The following is a 21401-nucleotide window of genomic DNA, read 5'->3' on the forward strand; positions in this document are numbered from 1 at the left end:
GGGGCGGGGGACCCCCCCTTCCTGCAGCCCGGTTGGTAGGCGGCGTGCCCAGATGTTGCAGCCGCGTAAGCTTCTTTCCAGAAGCAACAGTTACACCAACTTAGAGTGGGGTTTGGTAAGAGGAGTCAGGGTTGCTGTGATGTTGGCATTTTTTCGTTTCTCAGTAAATTGCTCAAAACGTTCGTGTAGCTATGTTCAAATTTGCCAAGTGCACTTAGTCATTTGTTTAGGACGGAAAGAGGTTCTTCTTCCTTGTGAGGAAACAGAAAGTAAGAACAGGAAGAATCTGTCAGAACTCTTTCCTTTTTTTTTTTTCTTCTTCTTTTTTCTCGAAGAGAGACAGTAGCATCTTGCCCCTCATTAGCGGGTGAACAAATTTACTAATACCAGAGTAAGGCTTAGAAAAAGAAGACCTTATGGGGAACCTACACTGTGTCCCACCTGGCGCTCTGCTCCATTGAACATCCTCTAACTCATTCCAAACATCTAATCCATAAACCAATCTGTTTCATTTTGAGATAGGCACATTTCCTTAACAGTAGCCTTTTTGCATAAATAAATTTTGCATTTGCTTGCTTGTAAGAGAAACAGCTGAGGGGTAGAGAGGGTAGATAAACTTGCAACCAAAGTGGAGGTAATTAACAAGGAAGAGCTGTTTGCTTCTTTCAGACAGGGAATTACAACAGTCAAGTGACACTGGAAGGCAAAGATTGAAAGCAAATACAAGAAAGTGGTTTTTACACCATGCTCAAGTCAGCTGTAGCATGTTGCCCCCCACCCCCACGCTCCCTAGTCTCTGTATGTCAGAAAGCTTGTGTAGGTTCAAAAATGACTAGATGAAAGAACTCAAAATTTCTGAAGAAACAGACATTTGTAAACTGTCTTTGAAAACTTCTAAGCTGTAAGCAAATGGAAGCGGAAAGGGCATGCGGAGAAACTGTTCAAGAATACTTATCCTTTCTCCTGTTTCCAGGAGAAAGTATCAGCTTTTGACTACTATGAGACAACATCCTGGGCTGGATGGGCTCCATGGATATGATGTGATTGTTCTTTCATGCATGTAGTTTTTCTGAGATGGTCATAGACAGCGAAGTGAAATGCTACTACATTTGTGCAACTGTGGTTTCTGGTTTTATACATCTGTTAGTGGTGGGTTTTGGCCCAGTTTTTTTGTATTTTTGTGTATACTGCCCAGCTGTAAAGGCATTTAAAGATTACCAACAAACCTGGCTAATGCTTTTTGACATATGTATCATATAAATTAGTAATTCCTAAGGATTATAACTTTTTGAAAAGCTGTAATGGTGATAAGGAATACGTTCAGGTTTCAGATGCTTGTGTTAGCACCACCTCTGTGTGATATTACACTGGGGATCCAGATCCCCAAGAATGGGATCCACACACTGAAAACTGCTTATGTACCAGGTTCTGTGGGTTTTGTGGTTCATAACCTATAATATGCATGCTATTTTATGGCCTAATATGTGCAAATTATTCTAGTCAGTCAACAGCCTGGTTGTGATCCTATAAATGCCTTGGTGAGAGGCAAGAGACTGTACCTGAAATAAGTAGTCCAGGTGAGTTCAGAGGAATTCAGCTTAAAGCATTTATGTAGCAGTTACAGATACAGAAAGAGTCATCAGGAGTCATATGGTGACTCCAGCTTTTGAGGTCTTCCAAGAAATATTGATAAAGGAACTAAGAAATGTACCAGATGAGTCATAAAAAGCTCATTTCTGCAACATAACCAGCAGGGTGCCGAATCCAGCAAGGGAGTGCATTTTGCGTAATTGTCAACAAGTCAAGCCTCATCAGACATCTCACTGAAACACTAAAAAATGAAAAAGGCTTCACCAGGGTTTGTGATGTGACCAAGTGTGAGGCAGAGGTCCCTCTGCTTTTAGTACAAGAGAGCCAGCTGTGAGGAAAGAGGAGCTCTGTAATTGCACCACACTCAGACAAAGGCAGGTGACAGGGTACATACCAGCCTGTCAGAGACCCACCCATCCTCCTACAACAGGGCTCTGTTGTAGTATCTAACTGCTGCATGGCTTGTCTGGTGGGTCAAGTAGCTAGCCCCTGGCCTGTGCAGGATTCCCTGGTGCCAATCAATTTCCTTTTGGATTGACTGTGGAGTGCAGTTGGCCTGTGTGTGTTTTTGTGGTGCATTGTTCTTTGTTCTTTGCTGGTGGAGGTCTTTCTGCATGCTTAATTTCCAGGCAGGGACAAGTCATCACCCTAAATCTTACTCAAAAGATGCATAGCCCTCTGCAGACCTTTTCCAGTTTTGTATGTGTTGGGAGCTTTTTTCTCACAGAAAATGTCCCATTTTCTTAATTTTTTAATCAATTTATAATACATGGTACAATTGGCCACTGTACCCTCCCACCACACTGAAAAGAGGTAAAGTTGACCCAGCTACTATCTTGCCACATTGCATCTTATGCAAACACAGTGTGCCAATATTAAGTATTAATATTCCATATTAAGGAATCTGGATACTGTTCTCTCTGTATAATTTTGCAATGCTGGGGACAACAAGCTAAGGCAGGACTGCAGGATCCCTTGAATCTGTGACACCCAGAGCCCTCTTTGGGGCTTATGAGACTCAGCCTACTTCAGTCACAAAAGTGCAGTTTATAATTCTGTATCAGCTGGAAGACTGGTGATGAAGAGGAGGCTAGTGTGCACAGTATTTTGGTCAAAATGTGGATGGAGAGGAGGAGAATGCTACACATGCCTTAGGAATACTGCTGCTTTCCTCGAGGGAGAATACCATGATAGTTGCTTGTGATATACGCAAATAGTACAGTGTTTAGTTCCTCAAATTTCTTTTTAAGCATCACACAGAGAAAAGTTAGGTATAATAACCCAGAAATGTATTTCTTGCCACAGAGACATTGTATACCATACAAAGTACTTATGTATAGGTGAACTTGCAATGCAGGTCATCAGATCTAAGGAGAATTTCAGGAAGTATCATGAGGACTGTGGATGTCATAACAGTAGCCCAAACTTCTCAGCTTGGCTTAGTGTCAGAGCTATTTTATTTGTGGAGGGAGCAGGCCTCTGAGACCTGGAGTCTTGGTACCAGAAGTACCGTGTGTATCTTAAACTTGGTGAGGCTTTTGACAGATTCCTCATGTCCCAGTGCTTTCCTGCCTCTCCCCAAGTCCTCTTTACTCTGGTGGAGAAGGAAATTACGTTGCTTTGATGTGATCTGCTCTTTTTATGGTGTTTCTTTGTCCCTGCCTTCTTGGTGCTTAGAAATGCTATGTGAGTAAACAAAAATACATGCTTCTTATACAGATAATGCCTTCCACAGCTTAATAATAATAATAAAACCTTCCCAACCAACCTGCTAAAAAGCAGAGGCTTTTTATATCACAACTGCAGACATTGCTACCCTTCATGCCCACCCGCCCCAGTACTTACCGTGCAACGCCTCCATGTTCATTAATTTTCAGCTAACATTTTACAATTTTCTTTTGTAATTTGTGCAAGAAATAATGTCATCCCTACTACTTCTGTATGTCCAACTTCATACGGACTTGAAGCACTGATACTGGTGGAGGCTGCAGGCAGTGGCAGAATGGAGCAGACACCACGACTTTGTTCGCCCACTGAGCGGGCTGTGCCCATATTGATGTCCTGGGACAGAGCATCCTAAGGAGGGGAAGAGACCACAGCTAAGTCCAGGAGGTAGGTGTGCAGCTCTCTTTGATGTGATCTTGCTGATATGACAAGCTGTGACTTTGGTGAGGGGGGAGGAGGGGGAGGAAATGACTTAAAGAGGTTGATTTACAGTGGGGGGTTGCAGAGAAGAGTTTGCAGGCAGCTTGGCAAGGAGGTGAAGGAAATGGAGAAATATTTTGAGCTGTTAATGGGAGCTTTTCTGCAGTGTAGTGCAGTTTCTCCTGCTTCCCTGTCTAACAGGAAACTTCCACCATCTTTTACAGTGCATCTCCTTGCCAATGAACACAAATTCTGTCCCTTTGGGCCTAATTTTTGTGTTATACTATAGTTTAAATGTTAACCCTGTCTCCACTGTAGTACTATTGCTTTAAACTCCCATATAAGGTGGAACAAAGCTGTTAAACTCTAGATTGCCACAAATCAGAAGGGAGTAAACTCTGTTAGTGGGATTTGATGGTTTGTTTGTTTTCTTGACTTCTGCCTTTATAGTACACTAAGTCCTTGGCAAGCACGGATACCCCCATCTCACAAAGCCAGAGAATTAGAATTCTGAATGTATGAGCATCACGCTTGGGAATTTTGATGACTGACTATCTCTGGGCCTTCTTAACACTTTTTTGCTTTAAGAGGGCTGCAAATCCTCTGACTGGCATGGTGCAGTAGTATGAGGTGTACCAAGGGATTTGCTGAGAGACTTTTCTTTTCAGGCCTCCAGCAAAAGAGCTTTCATGAAAAGTTACTGTAAAGCAGCTCAGATTAGTTGGGGTTGCAGAGGAACCACATTCTCTTTTGTGCTGCGTGTGTGACCCTGCAGAAGTTGCTTGCCTCTTTTCCTAGCCAAAGAGCTGAGACATTGACTTTCTTTACCTTGGCGTATCTCTGGGACATGAACATGCTGAAATTAATGTAAGATATTTTACTGAAACTATGGAGATTGCCACTGGAGGCAACTGGAAAGGAGAATCCAGCTTTTCTAAAGAGCATACAGAGAGCTGGAACTGAGTGGCAAACAGACAAGCAAAGCAACTTAGTGTCTGCACAGAAAGTTCTGCTGGGAAATACAGATCCTATGCAAGAAAGAGTCCTTCCTCATGATTAATATCAGGACAAAGTCGTGTGCAATATTCATAATTGCCAGGTCTGTGTTTCCCATGTGTGTGGCAAGAACCTGTCTTTCCTCTTCCACAAGCACAAACCATACTCTGCTAACTGTAGTCTTTTCTTATTGTTTTTCATTGGGACATTATGTTGTTTTAAGTCTTCAGGGTCTTAAAATCAGCAGGTTTATAATTTAATTAGGTCTAAAAGTAGTGACATAGTTTTCCGCATCTTGCAATTAAGTGTGTAAGTAATTGTAGTTACTTAGCTCTTTAGTTGTTCATCATTCAGAGAAACTGTAAGTGAAAAGTAAGTAATCTTACATCAGCTAGGCAAGCCAAAACAAGGGGGTGAGCTGTGTAGAATGAGGCTGGTGGTAAGTGTGACTGTGTTAGAGGGGCACAGGCTGAGGCTCCCATGCAGGGCAAGTGGGTGGAAAACCAGACAAACTTGATAGAATCAACTAATTAAGATTTAATGCCAATAAAAAGTACTCCTACAGAAATCCCATGATCCCTATCAATAGATAATTTTGCAATGGAAATAACCAGCTAGCAGCAGTAAAAAAATTAGCACATTAATAAATTAACTTTTCTAGTTAGCAGCATTGAATAGTCAAGTAGTGTTAAAAGTTTAATTCAGACAGACAGTTTACTAAAAAATAAAATAAATAGCTTAGGAAAGCACATGATTACTTTTCCGCTTCCCCAGTTTCCCAGGAACATCATCCCCTCTGTCTTTCCCATAGACCTATCAAGACCCAGACTTGATTTGTATAGACCAGAGGGAAAACCAGGAGGAGCTAACTAAATTTTTCCACGGAGCTGGTCATGCAAACCACCAAGTTTGCATTGCTGTGGGAGCAGGTGTGTATTAAGCAAACAGAGATATTTTATCAGGGAGAACTTTTCTAAAGTGTTTTTACCTGGAGGAGAGGGAATTGTTCCCATAGTTCCTGCTTTATGTGGTAATGGTGTTAGCTGCTGAAATACACTGTGACCTGGTTTCCAAGGAAAGGTGTAGACACTGTTTTTGCCTCTCTCCATTCTCCTCCTTCATAATTTCCCAACCTCTGTTCTGCTGCCCCTGCTCTTCTCAGCACCCATTCCCTTTTTGTTTTTTTACCTAGGTGACAGCAAGGAGCTTGGTTCATGCTGTACATATGCAGAAGGGTTTCTTCATGCAAGAGAAAATCACATGATGGGGTAAAAGCACTTCTGTTCCCTACATCTGCTCTCTCTCTTTTGTCTCCTTCCACAGACTTACACTCAAACTTGACCTTTTCACATAACTCTTGCTCTGTGGCAAGCAGAGAAGTAGGCTGGCTCACAACAGTTTTCATAGCAAGCACTATGTATTTCAGATCCACTGAGGAGAGAGCACTGCCTCCTCACAGCCTGAACTTTCCAATAATCCCTATTCTAGTAGCAGTCAACATTTCTTGTCAGTCTGTGCCCTGGGTAAACCAGTCCCAAGCTGATGTGACAACAGACAAGAGATGGTTCCTTCCAGCTGGCCATCTGGCATGACACCAAAAGTAATTTGTGGCATCTATAGAAAGTCACAGACTTCTTTGATCAGTATTGCTAAAGTAGAAAAGAAGTATGATAAATTTGGTAGCACTATGCATTAGGAGAGAGCCTGCCTTTTGTTTTCTGTAGCTCAGTGTAGCTGGTGGTTGAGATTGGACGTTTGCTTGCTACTGAGCAGGTCCTTCAGGAAGGACTGGGAGAGGGCAGAGCAGAGGGGCCAGTGGACATTGATACATGCCTTGTGCTCCTCAGGAAAGTTGTGATGCATTGGTTATTACAGGCAGACAAGTTACAGTCTTCCTCAGGTAGCCCTGCCCACATGCCTGCTGCTGAGCCTGTTGCTTCCAACATCAAAGGAATGCTTTTCCTTCTCCATGGTGTCAGCCCCCTTTGAGCATGGATCCCTTCATTTTTCCTGAACAAAATGCAACCTTCAAAGCAGGAGTTTTTTCCTTCTGCCTGGAGGTACATCTCGTATCTTGGCTCCACCAGGCTCTGTGCTTCCTGTGATGGAGCCAGATGGTTCATAGTGGCTCCAACCTGCAGGTGACATTCAGGGAGCTTCTGGGCATTGCAGATCCACCCATTGTAGGAAGCTTCTACCTTTAACCTCTGAAGCACTTGAGTGTAATGCAGCACAAGCTGTATCAGAAAAGACACAATGAGGAAAGGGAATGAAGTGCTAGGGAGTTGAAAAATTCTGTATTTTCTCAAACAAGGTAGTTCAGAAGCTGCTAATAAAGCAGTGTGCTCTGAATACAAACAAACTGGGAACTCTGCACTATGTGGATGGCAGGTGAGACTCACCATGCAGAGCAAGAGAAATGTGAGAGTTGGTAATTTGCTCCTGCTCAATGTGAAGGGAGCTCTAGACTCCTCCTGTGGAAGACTGACATTGGTATCACAAAGTTGCACAGACTGGGAGTCTGGGTTCACTGAGTTTACAGAAAAAACAAAAATAATAGTGTGAGCTGCTGCAGTAAAGCCCTGGTCTCTCACAGGAACAAGGTCTCCATATATATATTATTAGAGTCTTACTAAAGTGGAAACACACTTTCAGAGACACAGTGTGAGCCCAAAGCCTGCCAATTTCTTTGTGCTCATGAATGGAACCTGTCCATTCCTCTGAGTTGCTCAAATGTCTCCTTAAACATTTACAGAGGGGTGGCCTGAAAGAGGGCTGAAGCTGCTGCAGCGCTGGTGTATATGAGACATTGGAGGTCAGCCAGAGCAGGATCTTGGTTCTCTGAGCTAACTCAGACTTGCGCTGGCTAGAGCATCTTCCTGGCTTTTCTCCGTTGCTTCTGAGTGCCACTCTGGGATGGAGGAGCTGCTGGGTGTTCCTGGCAGAGAATCACAGCTGGGTGAAATACTGCTGCTCCTGTAATTCTTCTCACTGGAGGTGCAACAAGGCTGTGCCATTGCAAGCAGAGCTGGCAGTTGTCATGCAAAAGCTGGGCTTTTTCCTGGCTTCTGTTTGTTGTGACCGTGACTTTACCAGGGATGCTTCATCCAGCCCATCTCGTGGTTCATGCTTTGGGACGAATTGGTGATCCTTTTGTATCTTACATCTTTCCAGCACCTGCAGAGGGCCTCAGATCTTAGCTTGGGCAAGGTGTGTCTCATGTGCATAGTAGAGCAACTAGGATGCAGAACAGGTTCTCTGCTGGTTTTTTCAAGACCAAATCTAGAAGTAGTCTGGGTAGTTTCACCACATTAAGTTCTGCTTCCTAGCATAAAGTATGACCAGATGTTGTGGGACAACCTCAAGCAGTTGTTGCCCATGTTCCTGCCCATGGTAGAGGAGTTGGACTAGATGACATTTAAAGTCCCCTTCCAATTCAAGTATTTCCATGTTTCTGTAATTCTATGAAACAATGTGTGAGGGTGTACAGTTTTTTAGTAGGAGTGTTAATTTGAGCTTAATTTTACCCTGAAGGAAGGGATGTACACTTTGTACAAATGTTATTCCAAATGAATTAATGTATGTGCTCACAGGAGGTTCTTCAGAGCAGTTTGGACCACCAGATCTGATAATGTACAGTTTCACCTGACTGCTGTGTTCTTCTTCCAATTAACAGCAACAGCAGTTCCTATTTTTTCTTTCAAGGGCTGTGGGCTTACATGGAGGTGGTGGATAAGACTTCTCTCTGCTCCTCTTTCTGTATGTGTGGTTTGCTTCCCTCCAGGGAAAAGATGCTGGACTGATAAGAGGTATCCAATGCTACCCAGATACGCAGTTTACCAGCTGGCCCACAAAAATTTCTTTGCATAGCACTGAGAAGATGCAAAGTTTATAAGGCTCACTTTACACTGATTTGGTAAATACAGTGAGCATTCTGGTGGGCACACTCAAAACCAATTTAAAGCTAGCCTACACTGATTGGTATTGTTTCCACAGCATCTTAGATATTCAATGTTACGGAACTATTAATAACAAAAATTAAGTAATGTAGGAATCATACCTTCAATATTGCAATAACCTTGATAACCAATAGTGCACAGTGGCCTTAGCCTGTGTATTTAGATCAGAATGCAACAAAAATTACACAGTGCTCAGGTGAAACAGCAGAATAGTTTTTTGGGCACATCATCACTCCCTCTTAGAGTCTGCCTTGGAGGCAAGGAGTCCCACTGCTGCTTTTATAAATTTTTACAGAAAAGAACGCCGCTTTTTTAGTTATTAAAAGATGCAAATGAAGAAGAAAACATTGTTCTAATCTATCCTAATTTTGATGAAAATACCCTAATTTGTAAAACAAGCCAATATGTGAATTGTTGCCCTCTGTAAAATTTTGTTCTCATTCAAAACTGAATTTCTTTTAGAACTCAATTCAGTTTAAACAAAAAATCCTGAAATAGGAAGTATTTCTGTTGAGTTTATAAGACATACATTGATGTGAGGCAATGCGCGTGTTTCTTGGGGGTGCCAGTGAAATGCAAAATCATTCAGTTTTTCACATAATTCAAAGAGCAGCATGTTCAGAGTTTTTCAACCAGGTTGCATCTGGTGTTAGCAGAACACCTTACCCTTGCCTAACATTTTTAAACTTCAGTATCACAGAAGACACACTTAGAACCTTGCTGTTAATCAGAAGAGTTGCAATTAGTGTCTGTGGTTCATGACTGGAAGCTTTTTGCTGGGCCACTTCCCAGTGACCACACTCCTGAAGTGGGAGTCCTCCCATGTGAAGTCTGAGGACCCGGGGAGAGGATTTCCTGCTTTTCCTGACAACTTCACCCATTTTCATTTTGCAATTGGATCCTGAGTAGTGGGCATGGCTTTATGAACTCAGAAAACTTTGAGACAGCAGACTTTGCAGCTGATGGCATGATCTTTGTGAGGCTGAGCTGTAGCTGGTCCTGAGGGATAGATACTTAGCCTTCATACATCATCTCTGAATTTGAGCAGCAGTTGTGAAGGGAGAGACAACTGCCAGACTTTAATAAAATTGGTTTTTTGTGTTTTGCATTACACTGCTAGTGACAAGGGAAGTGCAGTTTTTTTGACATAATAAATTGATAAAGGATCTGTTAATCAGATACAAGTGCATGTGTTTGTTCTGGCCCACATGGAGAGGGTAAAATCTGGGAGTTTTATTAATAGTGTGGTGCGGAGGCAGGAGAAGAGGATTTCCTTGGACCCAAGGTTCATCAAAGGGCTGTATAACCTGGGGAGGATCTGGATAGAAGTCTTATGCTGGGTGAAGACCTGGGGCTTCTGCCCTCCTCAAGTCCTGGGTCAAGCAAGTGTACCTCAAGAGTCTTCTCACATGTAGAAAAGACAAGTAACACCTTTTACAGAACAAGGCAACATGTCAAGGCCAAGCTCATAGTATAAAATCATAATAGAAAATCTTGATACAAAAGATGGAACCTTGCCTGTGTATTGTATGGCATCACCTGAGGAAAATGTTTTTGTGGGCAAGATAACCAGAGTTACCATCTGGTCAGTGCTTACAAAAGGCTGGGAGAGCAGCCCCGTGGAAACAGACCAGTGGGTCCTGGTCAGTGGCAAGTTGAACATGAGTCAGCAGTGCCTGGCAGCCAGGAGGGCCACCTGTGTCCTGGGGGCATCAGGCACAGCATCGACAACCAGGCAAGGGAGGGGATTGTCCTGCTCTGCTCTGCACTGGGGCAGCCTCACCTCCAGTGCTGGGGCAGTTTTGGGTGCCACAACACAAGGATATAAAGCTATTGGAGAGTGTCCAAAGGAGGGCCACGAGGATGGCGAAGGGTCTGGAGGGGAAGCCGTAGGAGGAGCAGCTGAGGGCACTTGGTCTGTTCAGCCTGGAGGAGACTAGGGGAGGTCTCACCATGACATAAAACTTTCTCGTGAGGGGAAAGGGGTGGATGGGCACTGATTTCTTCTGTGTGGTGGACAGTGGCAGGACCTGAAGGAACAGTCTGAAGTTGTGTTGGGGAGGTTTAGGTTGAATATAAGGAAAAGGTTCTTCACCCAGAGGGTGGCTGGGCACTGGAAGAAGCTCCCCATGGAAGGGGTCACAGCAGCAGCCTGACAGAGTTCAATACTCTGAGGTGGACCATGCTCTCAGGCACATGGTGTGACTCTTGGGGTATCCTGTGCCAGGCCAGGAGTTGTACTTTGATGATTCTTGTGGGTCCCTTCCAACTCAGGACATTCTATGGCGTTGTTTGGTTTCATAGCAACAGAATGTTTGGCACTGGGCAGAAGCTGGCCACACAGATAGAGAGGTTTTGGAGAAGTTTGGAATGTGTTGGTTTTTTTGCCTCATTTTTCTTTGTCCAGACACACCTTTTTGAAGGAGAAAGTAAGAGAAGATTCGCTCCTTGAATTAGGCAATCCCTGTTCAGCCAGGGGTGGTAGGTGTTGTCCTTGGTAGCCAGGGAGACACTGGGCAGAGGCATGGGGTGGGCTTCACAGAAAGGCCACATCACACAGGTCTTCTCCCTCCAGAGAAAAAAATGGGGCAGGTTACCTGTGTTTCCCTCTACAGGGCTTTTATCATACGGCTGAAAACCTTCCTTTGGTTAGGAGCAGCTTTTGAGAGTGATTTTCTCCAGGAACACAGATACATGAAGGAAGTAGGTAAAGGGGAAACTAAGATTAGACATTGGGCTGGGATTAATTTGAAGAAGATATGGAGGAAAACACCTCTTGCTGTGAGGGAATTTGGGATTTTTGGCTTCGTAGAGATATGAATGCCTCACTTCATTTTGACGATGACGAGGCACTGGAACAGGTTGCCCAGAGAAGTTGTGGATTCCCCATCCCTGACAGTATTCAAGGTCTAGTGGAAGGTTCACTGCTCTCATGGCAGGGATTTTGGAATGAGATGATCTTTAAGGTCCCTTCCAACTCAAACTATTCTATTCTATGATTCTATGAGATAGATCTGTTTTTTCTCTTTCTTTGTTAGCATACCTGGAAACTGTGTTTAAAACCTGCAGAGAGTTGCTGAGCTTTGGTTTCTACAAAATAGGTATGTGTTGGCTTACCCTGGTTTGTATATGGCACCCCCCGGTGAAACAAGAAGATTTCCTTCTTTCTGTTGCCCTGGAATAGAAATATTAAGGACAAAGATGCACAGAAAAAGGCAAAGTCAAGGGAGAACAGACAAATGAAAAAGCTCTGCCTTGACAAGTTGCAATTTAAATGTAGCTACAGCTTACAAGACTTGACATTTAAGGGGATGCTAAAGATGCCCAAGTTAGTCTTGCAATATATTTGAATGCACATCTCAGTACTTGATTTTACATGCATACGTGAGATGTGCAGTCACCTGAGCCACTTCCGCTGGCCTCACCATTTTATTGACTCTGGAAGCATGCTGGAACATCTTCTATTTGAAAGAAAATATTGGGAGCTGTTCAATTTAAAGACAAAGTAGAGCTTTGCTTAAGCTAAGTAGAGCTAAGTTTACTGTTGCCCTTGTATGTGGTTCTGGTATAATTTTAATTCAGGGATAGAAACAATGCTGCTTGCAATCAGCCAGTAAAGCAAAGCTATATGGAGGAGGATCTTGGTGTTTAGCTTTTGTTGTGGTGATACCTCAGTTGTTAATGTGCTACACAGGAATGTTTTTAAATAACACGCTGTATAAAAAGGGGCCACGTGTATTTTTGTGGTCACATCCAAGGTTGGGTCACATCGCAGAGAGCAGGACAGATGCACTGTTGCTTACTACTACCCTTCTGCCTTTAGAATGGTACATTGCTTATATGTTCACACTAGTGCATGAAAGTGCTATGTCTTTATCCACCTCTATCTTCAGGGCAAGTTAGAAGTATTTTCCAGAAGAAATCTGAAGAGAGAAAGGACTTTGGGCTCATCACATCCTGTTGGCATAGGACAGGAAGGAAATTAATTTCCCCTTGGACATCTTTATGAGCCAGCTCCAGTGTTAGAGATAATGAGGATGCAGTGTTTGAATTCTAAAGCTTTCTGTTTCATGCCTTTTTTTAAAAACAATACTAATATCTACCATTAAGCACATATTCTTTGCAGACTTATTAGAGATCCCTGTGCTGCTCTCATTGAATCCCTTGTAGTAACTCAGGAAAATAAACAATACTTCCTACTCAAATGGATGACAGTAATGTTTTTGCCAGTACAGGGGTTGCTGTATTTCATTTTGTGGCTCATTTTAAAATGGTTTGGAAAAAAACCAGTGGGAGTCTTGTTCTGGTACTCTTATTTAGCTGGAAATCATCTGGTTTATTGCCTTCACTCAGCTCATTCTGGGGAATGAAATTTCAAAATGATGATTAAGAAGAAACTAGAGATTACCAGTGCCCCGTCCTCATAACGTGGTGTTTATGCTGTAGGCAGACTGGTGCACTCATGTCTTTCTTAGAGGCTGGAATTGTCTCTGGTGATTTCTGATTTAAAATAACACCTTGTCTCTTTTTTCTTGCAGAATGAAGAGATGCAAGTGGTCCTACAAATGTCCCTCACAAAGGAAGATCCTGATTCTGTGTGTTACTGGGTGGCTGATTGCACTGTTGAAGCTCCTCCATGTTGAAAGACACTTTTTTCCCTCTAAAGACATTTACTTGGTTGAGCACTTCTTGAGCACTTCTCCTTATGTTAGAAACAGGTATACGTACCCTAGAAATGAGTTCCAGTATGAAATTAATTGTTCATCTATATATGAACAAGATCCTCATGAAATTGGCAAGAGTTTAGAGATAAGAAGAAAAGAAATAGTTGATTTAGCTGATGAAGATGTTGTAGCAATGACAAGTGACTGCCATGTGTATCGTTCACTTAGGAAATACCACCTAAAACCTGTTTCTCCAGAGGAGGAGAGTTTTCCAATTGCTTATTCTTTGGTTGTTCACAAAGATGCAGCAATGGTAGAAAGACTCATACATTCATTGTACAGTCGTCAAAATATTTACTGCATCCATTATGACAAAAAAGCAGCAAAAAGTTTCAAATCTGCTTTGAACAATATAGCTAAATGTTTCCCAAATATTTTCATTGCATCAAAATTGGAGACAGTGGACTATGCACATATTTCACGTCTGCAAGCAGATTTTAATTGTTTGTCTGATTTGATGGACTCTCCAGTTCCTTGGAAGTATGTTATCAATTTGTGTGGCCAAGATTTCCCTTTGAGATCAAATTTTGAGTTGGTCGCTGAACTGAAGAAACTCAGTGGAGGAAACATGCTGGAAACTTCAAAGCCAAGCAGTAGCAAAAGAGAACGATTTACTTACCACTATGAACTTATGAAAGTGCCTTATGAATACATGCAGATGCCTGTAAAAACCAACATTTCCAAGAATCCGCCACCTCATAATATTGAGATATTTGTAGGCAGTGCCTATTTTGTTTTAAGCCGAGAATTTATTCAATATACCCTTGAAAGCTCACTTGCAAAAGATTTTTTTGAGTGGTCAAGGGACACGTACTCTCCAGATGAACATTTCTGGGCCACTCTTGTACGTGTTCCCGGGGTCCCTGGGGAAGTTCCAAGGTCATCCCAAGATGTAACAGACTTACAAAGCAAAACTCGTCTGGTGAAATGGAATTATCTTGAAGACTATTTGTATCCTCCATGCACTGGTACTCACCTTCGCAGTGTCTGCATCTACGGGGCCGGAGAATTAAGATGGCTTCTGAATTATGGGCACTGGTTCGCCAACAAGATTGACTCCAAAGTAGACCCTGTCTTGGTAAAATGCTTGGCAGAAAAGGTGGCAGAACAACAGAAGGAGTGGGTACATTTGTCCTCTGATGAACACTTTCTGCACTTAAGTTCTACAAAGGCCTTGATATAGCAGTGCTGTGCTCTCTGCTGTCTGTGTGGTGCTGTAGCACAGCACCTGCAGTTCTGCTGCCTTGACCTGCTGCAGGATGGCAGTGAGAAAAACGTCCATTCTGTATGATGTCCAGGGCCCTGCAGAGCCAGGTGCTCGGCTATTTATTTATGAAAAGTTATTTCTCTCTGATTAACTGTTTTGCCACAATAAACATGTAATTGTCTTCAGGGTGATTCTGAGATGGTGAAGTTTGCTTTTGGAGGCTCTTGTGCTGTCTGTCCCAGTGGAGTGTTTCAGAAATGTATTTTACTTAAAAGTGCGTTTTTATCTTTTGTAAGAAACTCCAGCACTTCTGTCTGCCTGTCCTCTTTTCCTTCACTTCTGCTTTTCTTAAGGGAATAAAGCAAAAACCTCTGCACCTGCTACCTCAGGAAAACTGCAAGTGCCCATCTCACAGACAAAACCAAGAGATCAGCATGACACCAAATGAGCCATGTGACCTCACCTGAAAGTTCCACTCTTCTCATCTGGGGAGCTGCACAGATCTTTGCAGTGTGAATATGACTGGATGATTGTAAGGGAAAGAAGATCCCTATATATACTGCATTGTGTGTACCATTTTTCTCTTCTCTCAGCTAACCTGTGCATTGCTTTTCCTTCTACGAAGCATATGCTGTGCCAACACTGCTGGTTTCATGAACAGTGAAAGTTGGTTGGAACAGCTGTGCACTGTTGAGTGCACACAGTTGTGTGCTCTCCAAAGGCAGAATACTTGTGTGCCCTAAGGGCAGTCTCTGCAGCCACCTGGGGGAGGTATCAGTGCCAAAAGAGGTCAATCTTCATTTCTATGTCTGCCTGTAGGAATATGTTTCTGTGAAATCCCAGTCATCTTGAGACAGTATGTCTACGCACCGTGGATAACAAGTGCTATTTCTAGTTAGTGTTCAGCAGTGTGGTGCTTTGTTGAAGTGCAGAACACACAAAATTGAGCAGTAATCATAAGAATAGCCATATTGCAGAACAGAAGACCCTGCATGAAGTGTTTTTCTGTGCAAGTCCTGTGGCTTTGCACTACCATGATCCCAGGCTGACAGGTGCCTGAATGGGCCCTGGTTCAGCTGTAGAGCAAGAGTTCTCCAACAGCCCCTGCTTGCCATGGCCCTACCAGGCCTCCTGGTAATGAAGTGGCTCAGGAGCCTTCTTGCAGCTGGGCTTCCCATGCTACAGAATGAGGGAAGTGTTTGCAAGAGCACGGGTCCCCACAGAAACTCCTGCAACTCAGACATGCCAGTTGGAGTGTTGCTGGAGGTTCCCTGGTGTGTTTTTCTGCCACAAGTTCCGTTTTGGTGGTTTCAGTGGACCCTGGGGTTTAGCTTTCTCCATGCCACTCTCTTCTTTCTAGCCACCTGTCTTTATTGAGGGGCCTGTCCCCATGAGTGACTTTGGGATATCTGTATGTGGTCTTACTGATCTACAGATTGCTGCAGTAATGACTCGTATCTATAGGCAATCTTTGTTCCTCATTTGACCTGAATGAGCCAAGTTACTTTTTGGTTTCAGTTTCTGCTTATAAATTTAGTCACAGTGAAGTCATCTGTGGTTTAGGATTGGTTTGAGAGTCAGGATTCTCAGGCCTTTTTCCACATTTGTGACACTGATTTTCAGTACGACCTCAGACAAGCCACCTGAGTTTTCTGTTTCAGCTGTTCCTGTTGTAAAATGGGAACCATAATATTCTATTGTCTTGCTAAGCACTTTGAAACTTGTGGGTATTGTGGGTTTGGTTGCACAGTACTAATTATTTATCAAACTATTTATGGAGTCTGTGGCTGCACAGGTCAAGTATTTCTTTAATGTACTGTTTCTGAAATAAATGGGGATTATTTTTAAAGTCTGTGTTGCTTACTTCAGTGACATGCCATGTCTACCCAAGGCTGTCCCGACTTGATGTAATTTATAGACACTTTGTAGAAAATCAAATATTGATAGTATTTACAGATTCATACATTAGTACTTGCATGTAAAATAGACTCCCCATGTGGTAAAAAGGTTAAAAAAAGAGAATGTTAGGATCCCAGAGGGCCAAGCTACAGCCTTCTGTACATATAAATTGATGCTTAATGATATATTTGAAATTTTGTATTTATTTAAACTGGATTTATGTATGTATGTACACACATACACATTTGGGTTTAATTGTAGTTGTTTGATCTGCCATAAATTTATAGAAATGATCCACCAGCACATTAAACTTCATCAAAATACATAATTTTAATTAACATGCAACTTTGTGCTATTTTAATTGACTAGTTGGTTTGAATGATGCCTGTCATTTAACTAGTTTTAAATAAGGCACCTCATGTTTCCAAGGTGGTGGAGAAGCAGCTGTGGATGTGGCACAGTGGGATGCAGCATCAGCCATTAAAGCAGTGTGTTTGCTGGGTGGGGAAGTGGGAGGTGTACAGACATAGTTGCAACTTTATGAAGTGCTGATTTTCTAATGAATTCTAGATATTTCTGCTTTTCTGAAAGTAACTTTAGAGGCTATTCAGGGTTGTAGAAAGGCAGTTCATGAAAATCAATCATGGATTGATGTGGCTGGAAGATCTTCTAGTCCAGCCTCTTGCTCACAACAGGATCAACACTAAATTTCAGCTGGGTTTCTTGGGTTTTCCAGGGACTCTTGCAGATCTCTAAGGAAGGAGGAATGCTTTCCATTGTTTCCAAAGACTAGAACAGTAAAAATATAAGCGTCTTAACTTTTGAATAGTTTTGTCTCTGTTTTTTGGCTTTGCATTCAGCAGTGTTGCCATACTGATGCCTGTATCACAGTTAAGTGATTAGACTGTAGAAGTAGGTAACACCTTCATCATCATCATTGCTCTCTACACAGGTAGGTCTGCCATTGCTTAAAATGGACCCACGGCATGATCCACAAATTATCTGTGAGGAAAGTGGCTGAACCTAGTTTGTGGCAAGACAAATAAGTTTTACTTGAGACAAAACTTAGATTATAGGCACTTACCTGCTCTCACATGGTTTGCGGGGGTTTTTTGGGTGGTTTTCTTTGTTTGTTGGTTTCATTTTGTTTTCCTTAGTAAAGCTTAGATATTCTTTTCCTCTTTATTCTTTTCCTCACTTCTGAGAGATCCCTCTTGTAAGTTATTTCACAAATTTGAAGTACGCATACATTTACACATACTGATTTCTTCTGTATTGTTCTGCTGGCCGCCTTCTACCCCCCCTGCCCCATGCTTGTCACATGGAGAATCTGGACTATCAGTTGACCTAGTTTTCCCATTCAGGAAGGATGCATGAGCCAGGCACAAGTACTGCTCCTGGCTGTCAGCACTGGTGTGTATGTCCAGGCCCCCTGTTTTATTAGTGGCTGAAAACAGCAAAAATGCTGAATGCATTCCAACATTGACAAGTTAAGTAAGGAAGAAAAGGAAGTAATGAGCTTTAGTGAAAGAGATGCAGAGCCAACATTTGTACTACTTGTCTTGTTAATGAATTTATTAGGCTAGACATGGAGTCTGGAGAATAGTATATACAAACATAAATGCCTCACTATGTGTTTTCTTTGACATGGGAATAAAAGGATGTGAAAGGAAAGACTAGGAATTAGACATCTAATCTGTAATTGTAATTAAAACAGACTTGGCCTGTTGAGTATTTCTATTACTTCAATGTCATTACTGTGGCATTTAAATCAGAATGTATAAACATAAGAAAACCAGTTTTAGGGCAGTAAATGTGGAGTGTATGGGGCACACTAATGCGTGTTTACAGTGTGACCTTGAGTTTTATTTCAGGTATAATATTTGCTTTAACTCAGTGTTTTTACAGACCTTTGGTTGTTCTTGCTAGTGATAATTTCCACTCATAGAAGTGATACTTCAGAATAATGTGATCTGTTACTAAGATGCAGTAAATCTGTCCTGAAAGTACCCCAGTGCTGTTTAGTATTTCAAGCTGACAGTTACGCACTCTATCCTGGTCCTGTTTCTTCAGGGCTACAAAACTCTTTCATTTTCTATGGCTAAGGGATACTAATCTTTATAATACCAATTTTTTTTAGCAAAGGGAGAAAGAAAAACCACGAAACTTTGTATGAGGCATTTTCTCAAGTGAGAAAGTCTACTGCTCTTGCATGATCAGTTTTTGGTAGCAGGAGGAGCATGGGGGTGCATTCTGTGAGAAGATGTCAGGAATTTCCCAACATGTCTGACAGAGCCTGTGCCAGCCAGCTCCAAGGTGGACTTGCTGCTGGACAAGGCTGAGCCCAATGGTGACGGTGGTAGCACCTCTGGGATAACGTATTTAGTAAAGGGAAAAAAACATACTGGGAAACAGCAACTACAGCCAGCAAGGAGCGGATTGAGACTGTGAGAAACAGCTCAGTAGGTCTCAGGTCAGTGAAGAAGGAAGGGCAGGAGGTGCTCCACATGCTGGAGCTGAGATTTCCCTGTAGCCCATGGTGCAGCCCATGGTGAAGCAGCTGTGCCCCTGCAGCCCATGGAGATCCATGGAAGAGCAGAGATGCACCCACTGAGGAGCCCACACTGGAACAAGTGGATGCCCAAAGGTGGCTGCAACCCCTTTGGAAGTCCACACTGGAGCAGGGTCCTGGCAAGACCTGTGGCCCCACGGAGAGAGGATTTCATGCTAGAACAGGTTTACTGGCAGAACTTTTGACCCCTGAGGGTCCCATGCTAGAGCAGGCTGTGTCTGAAGGACTGCACCCTGAGGAAGGTAGGCATGCTGGAGCAGTTTGTAAAGAAGGGCAGCATGTGGGAAGGGCTCACGTGGGAGAAGTTAATGAAGGACTGCCTCCTGCGGGAGGGACCTCATGCTGGGGAAGGAGAAGAGTGTGAGGGGGGAGGAGCAGTAGGGACAACGTGAGGTGAACTGACCACAAACCCCTCTCCCCATTCCCTTGTGCTGCTGGAGGGGAGGCGGTAGATAAGATTAGGAGTGAAGTTGAGCCCAGGAAGAAGGGAGGGGTGAGGGAAGGTAGGTTTTTTAAGGTTTGTTTTTAAGTTCACATTTCCCTAGTCCAGACTGGTAAGAAATTTATTTTCCCCAAGTTGAGTTGGTTTTGTCCATGACAGTAATTAATACATGAGCAATCTCTCCTTGTCCTTATCTCAACCCAAAAGGTTTTAATTATATTTTTTCTCCCCTGGCCAGTTGAAGAGGGGAGTGACAGAATGGCTTTGGTGGGCAGCAGGCATCCAGACAGGGTCAACCCAACACAGATGGCAAGGAGTTAGATGGTATTTTTTTAAGGGGGACAAGGACAGTAAGTTTTATTGCTACTGTGCCTCCACTTATATGTCTTAGCAGAGACCTGTTTAGGTAGAAATGCTTACATATAGCAGGGTTGCTGCTGCCATCTCTGATTGAGGTAAGTGAAACTTGAGTTAGTACATTTTAAAACCAAAGATAATTTAGCAAAGAAATTCCTGGAGCCTGTATCAATTTCTTGTCTTGTACAAAAATAGGTGCTTAAAAATTTACTGAAATTCAACTAGGAGGTTACGGAAAGACTCAGGAGACTGTGCTGTTTGCATCAGAGAGGGCAGAAAAAGGTGCAGCTGATTTTTTTGCTCATGGCAGGTCAATGGTTTTTAATGATGCTTTCTGTATTATATGTAGTAACCAATTCTTAATATGAGCTAGTTTGAAAAACTACTGACTGACTTTCCCCTTGCATCTCCAGCATTTGCTTCTAACACATGTGGTCTTATTTAAAAGACTCTTCCCTGGTCTTCAATTAGAGACTTCTTTGTGATTAAAGGCAACAGCTTTTCTATTGCTGAGCCTCTTTTCTCTTCTGAGTTTGTGCTCTTAGATGGAAAGGATGGGAAGTGTAAGTTTTACCTGGGGCAATGAGAAGATTAGAGAGTATACAGAGATGCTGCAGGTGGCATTATTACCACCACACCAGCTGTTATGCTACTATATATATAGCCATTATGCTATTAATGTTGTTGTGGCATAACAGCTGGAAAATAAGAATAACTGCATCTTATACTGTAGAGGTTCAAATCACCATTTATTAATAAATGTGACAGGAATTGGAAATCACACTTGGAAATAACTAGACACAAATATTTAAGCTCTAAATTGCTAGGGACCATAGGAAGTAGGATGAAAATACAGGTGGTATATGCATTTTTATCTGATGCATGGAACAATTAGCTGTGGATGCACTGCGAGACCTTTCAGATAGCAGAAAGCAGAAGTACTCTTGCTACAGAGGTTTTAAATAGCAGAATGGAAGGCACCAATTTACTTTCTCCAAGCAATGTTATGCTTGCTTTTTTTCCCCCTACAATTGTTTCTTACCTTTTAGTGCAGCAGCCCCAGCTTCTTTATGGCTGTAAGATACCCATATCAATTAAATTTTATTACTTACTCCTCACTTATTCTAAGCTGCTTTGGAGTCCAAAACTTCCTTTCTGTCGCTGAAGCAGTTCTAAGGGTTCTTACTGCAATCAGTGTGTGGCATGGGTGGATTTCTGTTTAATTGACTTTAGTGGGACATGTCCATATGCTCAGCTATCCTGGGCCTGAACTGGTACATTTATGTGCTTGCATCACTGGGAGATTAACCATATTTTACTCATCTTGTCTTTGAAGGGAAAATTATCAAAGATATCCTTTGTTCCTATGCCAAACTTAACTTCTTCCTCTTGTGTAGAATTCTGTGTGGTACAGGAGATATACAGATGTAGATATAGATATAGATATGGATAGATACAGATATATATGACTGTGTCAAGAAGATGCATCCAAAGCAGTAAAATCATGTGT

The 21401-nt window shown here is 42.5% G+C and overlaps 1 protein-coding gene across 5 annotated transcripts; it reads left to right on the forward strand.

Annotated features, from left to right (window-relative positions):
* The first annotated feature begins 6 nt into the window (after positions 1-6).
* On the forward strand, positions 7-16854 carry GCNT4 (glucosaminyl (N-acetyl) transferase 4, core 2). Of its 5 annotated transcripts, XM_017740717.1 has the most exons (5): positions 7-3702; positions 5543-5660; positions 5924-5999; positions 11729-11791; positions 13229-16854. In XM_017740717.1, exon 5 carries the CDS (start codon positions 13230-13232, stop codon positions 14595-14597), a length of 1368 nt encoding a protein of 455 aa, XP_017596206.1. In that variant the 5' UTR covers positions 7-3702; positions 5543-5660; positions 5924-5999; positions 11729-11791; position 13229; the 3' UTR covers positions 14598-16854. The 5 variants fall into 5 exon arrangements, with proteins under 5 accessions (XP_017596206.1, XP_017596203.1, XP_017596205.1 ...); XM_017740714.1 differs by lacking the exon at positions 11729-11791; XM_017740716.1 differs by lacking the exon at positions 5543-5660.
* The last annotated feature ends 4547 nt before the right edge of the window (positions 16855-21401 follow it).

This window comes from Corvus brachyrhynchos, unplaced genomic scaffold (assembly GCF_000691975.1).
Source record: "Corvus brachyrhynchos isolate BGI_N302 unplaced genomic scaffold, ASM69197v1 scaffold467, whole genome shotgun sequence".
Lineage (NCBI taxonomy): Eukaryota > Metazoa > Chordata > Aves > Passeriformes > Corvidae > Corvus > Corvus brachyrhynchos.